Below are 10,286 nucleotides of genomic sequence, written 5' to 3'. Positions count from 1 at the left end.
CTTGGACCAAGTCCTCATTCGGCTAAGCCTTAGGCCACAAATGATGAGCGCAGCGACATATTACACAGTGCTAATATCAAAAATGAAAAAGTTTGTTGTTCTTTAAAAATAAAGTTATAACATTTTAAGTATCTTTACTAAACTTTCCTGCATTATTATAAGAAGACAATTCTGTCGCGTCTTTGTATCAGTCAGTATGAACGCGATAAACTCAAAAACAGCCTGACGGACCTTCATCAAATAGATAGTGCGATTTCTGGTTTAGGAGTGAAATTTACATGATTACATATTTATGATTTTACCCCAGTGAAGCCGGGTCGGGCTGCAAGTAACTTTTATAAGTAAGAATACGTATACAGGGTGTTAGATGATGTAATCAATTATACCATACTAGCTGTTGCCCACAGCTGGGGCCGCAGTAGTCTATGTTTGGCCACTAGTTATATCTGTTCCAAATTTAATCGAAATCGTCCCACCTGTTTACACAGCATTTATATCATATGAAAGACTTTATATGAATACCTAACGAAGTGACTACTATTTGATGTAACGTGCAACCCAGTGGCTAACTAGATTGAAGCGTGACCATACCGAAGCTTTACACAAAATTTAACGTCAATTTAACACTCAAATTTTAACGTTCTTCCATTATCCCACGCTTAATATCATTTAGGGACAGAGCTGGAATTTAAAATTCATATCCAATTCTTTCATACCAGATTTATATTGCGAAAACGAAAGAATAATAAATTATTTAAAGTCAATTCGTTTGTATGTCAAATATAATTGACAGTTTTTATTGAGTGTCAGTTTCGACGTCCATTTAATAAAAGAAGCGGAGCAAGATTTCAATTTTCAACTGCAACGTAATAATAAGAAATGCGTGAGTGCATATCCATACACGGTGGGCAAGCCGGAGTGCAGATCGGGAATGCTTGCTGGGAGTTGTACTGCTTGGAACATGGAATCCAGCCAGATGGGCAGATGCCCTCGGACAAGACCGTGGGAGGAGGGGACGACTCCTTCAATACTTTCTTCAGCGAGACCGGCGCTGGTAAGCACGTCCCCAGAGCAGTGTTCATCGACCTAGAGCCGACGGTCGTCGACGAGGTCCGCACGGGCACCTACCGCCAGCTGTTCCACCCGGAACAACTAATCACTGGCAAAGAAGACGCAGCGAATAACTATGCCAGAGGACACTATACCATCGGGAAGGAAATCGTCGACTTGGTTCTGGACAGAATTCGCAAGCTGGCCGACCAATGCACGGGCCTGCAAGGTTTCCTAATCTTCCACTCTTTCGGCGGAGGTACCGGGTCGGGCTTCGCGTCCCTTCTCATGGAGCGGCTCTCCGTAGATTACGGAAAGAAGTCTAAACTAGAATTCGCTATATATCCAGCGCCTCAGATATCGACAGCGGTGGTGGAGCCTTACAACTCCATCCTCACCACACACACGACGCTGGAGCACTCAGATGCCGCCTTCATGGTGGATAACGAAGCCATCTATGATATTTGTAGGAGGAACTTGGATATAGAGAGACCGACATACACCAATTTGAACAGATTGATCGGACAAATAGTGTCTTCTATCACCGCTTCACTGAGATTTGATGGCGCTCTGAACGTCGACTTGACTGAGTTCCAGACTAATCTGGTGCCATACCCTCGCATCCACTTTCCTCTAGCGACGTATGCCCCAGTGATCTCCGCAGAAAAGGCGTACCACGAGCAGCTGTCCGTCGCCGAGATCACCAACGCGTGCTTCGAGCCCGCCAACCAGATGGTGAAATGCGATCCTCGACACGGGAAGTATATGGCTTGCTGCATGTTGTATCGAGGAGACGTAGTGCCGAAGGACGTCAATGCGGCTATCGGTACGATCAAGACCAAGCGTACCATTCAATTCGTGGACTGGTGCCCCACTGGGTTCAAAGTAGGGATCAATTACCAGCCGCCCACCGTGGTGCCCGGAGGAGACTTGGCCAAGGTCCAGCGCGCCGTGTGCATGTTGTCGAACACTACGGCCATCGCAGAAGCCTGGTCCCGTCTGAACCACAAGTTCGATCTGATGTATGCCAAGCGAGCGTTCGTGCACTGGTACGTAGGTGAGGGCATGGAAGAAGGAGAGTTCTCGGAGGCTCGCGAGGACTTGGCCGCGCTGGAGAAGGACTACGAGGAAGTGGGGATGGACTCCGGAGAGGGCGAGGGTGAAGGCGGCGAGGAATATTAACTACTATGTTAACATTGTAGGACTTAAATTTTTGGACTATTTACAGTTCTTTAAGTTATATTTAATTATTTGAATTTATCTTGTTATTTTCTGGAGATAAAACATATTGCATAGAAACTTTGTAAAATGAAATAAAAATATATAATAATATTGTATAACTGAGAATTGTTTTTCTTAGTCTTATTTTAGCTGGTGAAATCCTGAAAGATTAAACGTTGAGTGAGATCGTGTACAAGTTTGGTAGCCTCTTTTTGGTGTTTGCGGACTACAGGCGTTCTGCATCTACAGGTTTCTCCTACCTACCCGGAAGTTTCTATAGCAGCGACATCTGTTGTAGATTATGCGAAACCAAATTGTATGTAAACGTAAATTGACTATTTCAACGTCTCTATGAATTAAAATTATATCAAATTTACTTAATTGTAAGTAACAATTATAACTTAAAAGGAGACTAACTTTAGCCGGATATTTAGTTTTATGAACAAGATTTTCCTTATATAAAAATAATGTTGTAACACAAAGCGTAGGTACTAGAATATATCAGCTGATCAAAGATATCATCTAAGCCCCTATTGTCAATCTCGGGTGCCATTCGCGGTGCTCCATGATACGGTTCGTTTCTCTCTCCACATCCCATCAGATGAGGTGGGTCATGGAAAGAAAATAGAAACGAATTATCCCATACTCGTCTCTTATCCTTTGTTGTTTCGTCCCATATATGCTTCTTATATACCTATTAACTGTGTAATAAAAAACTGTAACAGTCTTTGCAGATAAAGTTACTATTAAAATAACTTTAAAATTTAGGAAGAATACTTATTTAGCATGTCCTTCCTGACTGGTGAAAATATTTTAATAATAGTTGTGGTATCAAGATTAAAACTACGTACAAACTTACAAACACTTCTTCTTAATATTACAGGCTGGTTTATAAGGATAATTCAAATTTTATAGAACATGGAATCTCAGTGACAGTTGTTTTGTATATTTGTATCACATACGCCGCCCATCTAGAAGACTATACACATTATATTATTTAAGAATACTAAATAACAGAAATGCGTGAGTGCATATCTATACACGGTGGGCAAGCAGGAGTGCAGATCGGGAATGCTTGCTGGGAGTTGTACTGCTTGGAACATGGAATCCAGCCAGATGGGCAGATGCCCTCGGACAAGACCGTGGGAGGAGGGGACGACTCCTTCAATACTTTCTTCAGTGAGACCGGCGCTGGTAAGCACGTCCCCAGAGCAGTGTTCATCGACCTAGAGCCGACGGTCGTCGACGAGGTCCGCACGGGCACCTACCGCCAGCTGTTCCACCCGGAACAACTAATCACTGGCAAAGAAGACGCAGCGAATAACTATGCCAGAGGACACTATACCATCGGGAAGGAAATCGTCGACTTGGTTCTGGACAGAATTCGCAAGCTGGCCGACCAATGCACGGGCCTGCAAGGTTTCCTAATCTTCCACTCTTTCGGCGGAGGTACCGGGTCGGGCTTCGCGTCCCTTCTCATGGAGCGGCTCTCCGTAGATTACGGAAAGAAGTCTAAACTAGAATTCGCTATATATCCAGCGCCTCAGATATCGACAGCGGTGGTCGAGCCTTACAACTCCATCCTCACCACACACACGACGCTGGAGCACTCAGATGCCGCCTTCATGGTGGATAACGAAGCCATCTATGATATTTGTAGGAGGAACTTGGATATCGAGAGACCCACATATACCAATTTGAACAGATTGATCGGACAAATAGTGTCTTCTATCACCGCATCACTGAGATTTGATGGCGCCCTGAACGTCGACCTCACAGAGTTCCAGACTAATCTAGTGCCTTATCCTCGCATCCACTTTCCTCTAGTGACGTATGCCCCAGTGATCTCCGCAGAAAAGGCGTACCACGAGCAGCTGTCCGTCGCCGAGATCACCAACGCGTGCTTCGAGCCCGCCAACCAGATGGTGAAATGCGATCCTCGACACGGGAAGTATATGGCTTGCTGCATGTTGTATCGAGGAGACGTAGTGCCGAAGGACGTCAATGCGGCTATCGGTACGATTAAGACCAAGCGTACCATTCAATTCGTGGACTGGTGCCCCACTGGGTTCAAAGTAGGGATCAATTACCAGCCCCCCACCGTGGTGCCCGGAGGAGACTTGGCCAAGGTTCAGCGCGCCGTGTGCATGTTGTCGAACACTACGGCCATCGCAGAAGCCTGGTCCCGTCTGAACCACAAGTTCGATCTGATGTATGCCAAGCGAGCGTTCGTGCACTGGTACGTAGGTGAGGGCATGGAAGAAGGAGAGTTCTCGGAGGCTCGTGAGGACTTGGCCGCGCTGGAGAAGGACTACGAGGAAGTGGGGATGGACTCTGGAGAAGGCGAGGGTGAAGGCGGCGAGGAATATTAACTACTATGTTAACATTGTAGGACTTAATTTTTTAGATTATTTACAGTTGTTTAATTACCTACATTTAATTCAATATATCTTATTTTTTTGAGATAAAACATATTGCATAGAAACTTTGTAAGATGAAATAAACTTATATATAATAGTTTTTGTATAATTGAGTTATTTTTCTTAGTAGTTGTATAATTGATTTATTTTAGCTGGTGAAATCCTGAAAGATTAAACGTTGAGTGAGATCGTGTTCAAGCAGGCATTGGCATTCTGCATCCACAGGTTTCTCCTACCTATCCGGAAGTTCTATAGCAGCGACGTCTGTTGGGGGACAGCCACCATAGTAGCTACCTAGATAATTGGAAACCCATGGTATGTAGGTACTTCATTAGTAGGTACTCCGTACAACTGGAAAGTTCAGTGACTAACGCGTGTTGAGAGATCTCTGCCTCGAAATCTTCGTGAGTCCTTTTCTGACGAGGGTGACAGACCATGTTTTCTGGAATAGGCACGAAGGCAATGAAGTGTACTTTTGTGAGATGGTGTTTTAGTCTTTCAATATAGTCGCGTAATTTCTATGCATTTGGTTCTGTTGTAATTATGAGATTTAATTAGACACACTCCATACTCGCTAGTGATTTTTGTACCGGATAGATAGCGCGCAAAATTCATATCGTACATTTACGTATAATTATTGTGAACATTCTAATTGTGAACTTTATGCAGTGAATAAAACAAGTGTTAGTATTCCAGGGTTTTATTATCTCTCCGCCTTAACTATAAATTATATCAAGACACAAATCATTCTTATATAAATTACTTCACGCCCAATTTGACCAAAGTTTCATAATAAAGCCGTATTACCTAGTGTGGGCTTGTTATAGTAAAGCGTAAATACGCGCGTTCTCATGACTCACAAAATTACGGCAACTCTCGTACTTATAGAAAAAGGTACTTTATAACGTCATCAGTTGGAGCACGGGACCTTAGAAGTCCCCGTGCTTCACCCAGGTGAAGAACTTTGGGAAAGCACGGGTCCGGACTCTTTTTAAAACTAACTAAAATTACGAGTGCCTTTTCAATTTCATCAAAATCCAATCAACGGTTCGAAAGTTATCGCGTTACATACATACAATCATCCATCCATCCATATATACATATATCCATAAATCCATATGTGCATACATACACACACATATACAAAAATGTATTTTTGTCCCAAGTTATATTGAAGACTTCGCTTCTGAAAAAAAAAATGGAATTACGCTTTTTAATTTTCCAGGAGTCACTTAAGCCCATTTTTTGAAATTCTTTATTTTATGGCAATCTGAAAAATATACGTTATTAGAATCCATACAATACGGTTAGAAATCGAAATTTGTGGTCACAATATTACAAGAAATTGTACCAGTGGAATGAAAGCCCACAACCTGGATATAATTTCTTGTTGCAACCACTCATAGCACAATAATTATTAAACATTTTAAATATAACAACTATTCAAAATATATTTATTTTTATAACCCGAGACTTGTGTACGAAAAAAGCAAGCAGCTATTTGTCTATTACATACGCTTTACTGTTTGCTTTAATGGTGTTGGTGTTGCTATATTGAATTGCAAACAAATACTATTTCCATGTTAGCAACCGAAAGCTTTTCACATTATCATTATCAATTCATGTTGATAGCACGTGTAATGGCTTCCTAGCATGCGTAATGAACATGATTTAAAGTAATGATTTTATTAAGGACTGAAATAAAAGATATACAAAACAAATTACCATTTATTAATTGTAAATTAAAAAGTATTTTCAGCTCGGCAACATTGAGTGAATGGGACACACAAATACAAAGTGAGTTTCTTTCAAGGATTTTTCGTCACCTATGGTTATTCTAAAATAGTATTTAGTACCTTGCGATTTGAGTTTATTATTGTTTAACAGGGTATATAGTAGTAACCTTTCCTTTTGTACCGAGTGCCAACTAATAGTTTCGCATAATCTAGGTAGGTAGCCACTATGGTGGCTGTCCCCCCCAACAGATGTCGCTACTAATTCCATGGCGAAACCAAACGTAAGTTGACTATTTTAACGTCTCAAAAACGACTGAACTGATTTTGATGCCCCACGAACTTAAACATTATATTGGCATATCTAACTGTTCGAAAGTTATCGCGTTACAAACAAACAAACATACACAACATGCAAAAAATGTATTTTAGCCCCAAGTAGAATGTTATATGTAATCTCGATCGCTTCGCTCGCGTAAATAACCCTCATATCCATAAGTTAATGTGTTAAATTAAAATAAGTTACTTTACAAGATTTAACACGGATGAATTATAACTATTTAACAAAACATATTTTAACTAAAGGAAAATGTAACTTTAGCCGGTGGTTTAGTTTTATGAATGAGAATTTTCATTCATTCATTCAATTTTCCTTATATAAAAATAATCTTTTAACACAAAGCGTAGGTACTAGAATATATCAGCTGATCAAAGATATCATCTAAGCCCCTATTGTCAGTCTCGGTTGCCATTCGCGGTGCCCCATGATACGGCTCGTTTCACTGTCCACATCTCATCAGATGAAAGAAAATAGAAACGAATTAACTCGTCTCGTATCCTTTGTTGTTTCGTCCCATATGCTGTTATGTCGTAATCACAGATAAAAGAAATATATATCGTAATATAAAGTTCAGTCTACGCAGATAAAGTTACCATTAAAATAACTTTCAAATTTAGAGATGAACACTTATTTAGCAAGTCCTTCCTGACCGGTGAAAACATTTTGAAAATCGTTTACATACGAACTTACAAACACTTCGTCTTAATATTACAGGGAGGTTTTTATGGATACTTAATTCAAATTTTGTAGAACATGGAATATTAGTGACAGTTGTTTTGAAGTGTCAGATACGTCGCCCGTCTAGAAGGTGCGAAGACTAAAACCTAGTTATTTAAGAACACCAATTAACGAGAAATGCGTGAGTGCATATCTATACACGGTGGGCAAGCCGGAGTGCAGATCGGGAATGCTTGCTGGGAGTTGTACTGCTTGGAACATGGAATCCAGCCAGATGGGCAGATGCCCTCGGACAAGACCGTGGGAGGTGGGGACGACTCCTTCAATACTTTCTTCAGCGAGACCGGCGCTGGTAAGCACGTCCCCAGAGCAGTGTTCATCGACCTAGAGCCGACGGTCGTCGACGAGGTCCGCACGGGCACCTACCGCCAGCTGTTCCACCCGGAACAACTAATCACTGGCAAAGAAGACGCAGCGAATAACTATGCCAGAGGACACTATACCATCGGGAAGGAAATCGTCGACTTGGTTCTGGACAGAATTCGCAAGCTGGCCGACCAATGCACGGGCCTGCAAGGTTTCCTAATCTTTCACTCGTTCGGCGGAGGTACCGGGTCGGGCTTCGCGTCCCTTCTCATGGAGCGGCTCTCCGTAGATTACGGAAAGAAGTCTAAACTAGAATTCGCTATATATCCAGCGCCTCAGATATCGACAGCGGTGGTGGAGCCTTACAACTCCATCCTCACCACACACACGACGCTGGAGCACTCAGATGCCGCCTTCATGGTGGATAACGAAGCCATCTATGATATTTGTAGGAGGAACTTGGATATAGAGAGACCCACATACACCAATTTGAACAGATTGATCGGACAAATAGTGTCTTCTATCACCGCTTCACTGAGATTTGATGGCGCTCTAAACGTCGACCTCACAGAGTTTCAGACTAATTTGGTGCCGTACCCTCGCATCCACTTTCCTCTGGCGACGTATGCTCCAGTGATCTCCGCAGAAAAGGCGTACCACGAGCAGCTGTCCGTCGCCGAGATCACCAACGCGTGCTTCGAGCCCGCCAACCAGATGGTGAAATGCGATCCTCGACACGGGAAGTATATGGCTTGCTGCATGTTGTATCGAGGCGACGTAGTGCCGAAGGACGTCAATGCGGCTATCGGCACGATCAAGACCAAACGTACCATTCAATTCGTGGACTGGTGCCCCACTGGTTTCAAAGTAGGGATCAATTACCAGCCCCCCACCGTGGTGCCCGGAGGAGACTTGGCCAAGGTCCAGCGCGCCGTGTGCATGTTGTCGAACACTACGGCCATCGCAGAAGCCTGGTCCCGTCTGAACCACAAGTTCGATCTGATGTATGCCAAGCGAGCGTTCGTGCACTGGTACGTAGGTGAGGGCATGGAAGAAGGAGAGTTCTCGGAGGCTCGCGAGGACTTGGCCGCGCTGGAGAAGGACTACGAGGAAGTGGGGATGGACTCCGGAGAGGGCGAGGGTGAAGGCGGCGAGGAATATTAATTACTGTTTTAACGTAATAGCACTTACGTTTTTAGACTATTAATTACAGTTCCTTAAGTCATATTTTGGTGAGGGATACATTATCACCAAACTATTTGCATTGTAAAATTAAATAAAAATATATAGATAACTATTTTTTTCATTTTCTTTGTGTTTTTTCATTACTCCCTTCAAACCCTTTATTTTCCCTTCACTGCTTACGGCGATTAAATTTTTTTTCAGTTATTAAAAAGACAACCAGAACGTTCGAACTTAGTTCAAGTGCGGGTTAGCACTTCATTTCTATCAAACCGATTACAAGTGAGAATCAGCGAACCAATCAAATGGAGTGTGGTTTGCGTTGCGTCACGAAGGCGCACTGTGATTGGTTAGCTACACACTACGAATCGACTCGATAATGAGATGTAAATAACAAAGTCACTGTCTCAATACACCCGACACTGCTAGAAAGTTGACGCAGTAGCTATTCTTCTTCATAGTCTTATTCCTAATGGCTGAGGGTCGTTACGTGGAATGATAACACACACACAACAACTTCTTTGCCATTATTAATGCATTGTCTTCTCCATTTTATCTATATATGTATTTGTTATAAAATATAGTATCGTATCCCATAACACAAGTCTCGAACTTACTTTGGAGCTGGCTCAATTTGTGTGATTTGTCCTAATATATTTATTTTGCACACAATTAATAATAAACAGCAGATTTCCTCACGATGTTTTCCTTCACCGAAAATAATTGGGTGGTCGATGAAAACTACTAAACATGAGTCAGATTGGTATACAAACTCATGTGGTAAAAATGAGATTCGAACCTGGGACATTTCGATCCACAGGCGGGCAGGTGGTCTTAACCATTACACCACCACCGCTCCGACACGGTATTAGTACTACATAAATATTCTAACTTTTAAGTTATATACATAGACAAATCACATAGATTATTATTGCCATGATTCCCAAGCTTTATTATGAATAGAAAGCAAACCAGGCATTAATAATGATAGGTTATGGTGCACCCGAACGAGAGCACGGCAGAGACGCGTAGTTCCCGCCTTAGATAAAGCCCACTAGTGGCGAATTAACACAACTGCCGCCAGTAGGCGATTAAAATTTCGCCGCACCTTCTTTACCTTGAGTGAGAATTGGGAGCTGTAATTTCGAACAGGCACTCTTTAACTAAACTTCAATAACATTTTAAATTTTGGCGTCTAAAATCTGCCTACAGGTTAATCAGCCACTGAGCTGCTAACACCAGTGCTAATCACTCCAACTCCCTCCTAATACTCAGCGTACTGGTAAATCAGCCACT

General features: G+C 42.4%; 3 protein-coding genes across 3 annotated transcripts; all 3 read left to right on the top strand.

The window, feature by feature from the left end:
* The first annotated feature begins 584 nt into the window (after positions 1 to 584).
* On the top strand, positions 585 to 2,390 carry LOC128683198 (tubulin alpha-1 chain-like). Its single transcript, XM_053768544.2, has one exon. It carries the CDS (start codon positions 880 to 882, stop codon positions 2,230 to 2,232), a length of 1,353 nt encoding a protein of 450 aa, XP_053624519.1. The 5' UTR covers positions 585 to 879; the 3' UTR covers positions 2,233 to 2,390.
* Positions 2,391 to 3,205: 815 nt separating this feature from the next.
* Positions 3,206 to 4,800, top strand: LOC128683199 (tubulin alpha-1 chain-like). The gene has a single exon (XM_053768545.2). The coding sequence runs from the start codon at positions 3,291 to 3,293 to the stop codon at positions 4,641 to 4,643; it is 1,353 nt and encodes a 450-aa protein (XP_053624520.1). The 5' UTR covers positions 3,206 to 3,290; the 3' UTR covers positions 4,644 to 4,800.
* Positions 4,801 to 7,537: 2,737 nt separating this feature from the next.
* LOC128683200 (tubulin alpha-1 chain-like) lies at positions 7,538 to 9,119 on the top strand. Its single transcript, XM_053768546.2, has one exon. The coding sequence runs from the start codon at positions 7,620 to 7,622 to the stop codon at positions 8,970 to 8,972; it is 1,353 nt and encodes a 450-aa protein (XP_053624521.1). The 5' UTR covers positions 7,538 to 7,619; the 3' UTR covers positions 8,973 to 9,119.
* The last annotated feature ends 1,167 nt before the right edge of the window (positions 9,120 to 10,286 follow it).

The sequence above is a fragment of the Plodia interpunctella genome, chromosome Z (assembly GCF_027563975.2).
Source record: "Plodia interpunctella isolate USDA-ARS_2022_Savannah chromosome Z, ilPloInte3.2, whole genome shotgun sequence".
Classification (NCBI taxonomy): domain Eukaryota; kingdom Metazoa; phylum Arthropoda; class Insecta; order Lepidoptera; family Pyralidae; genus Plodia; species Plodia interpunctella.
This window is presented reverse-complemented; position numbering and strand designations above follow the sequence as displayed.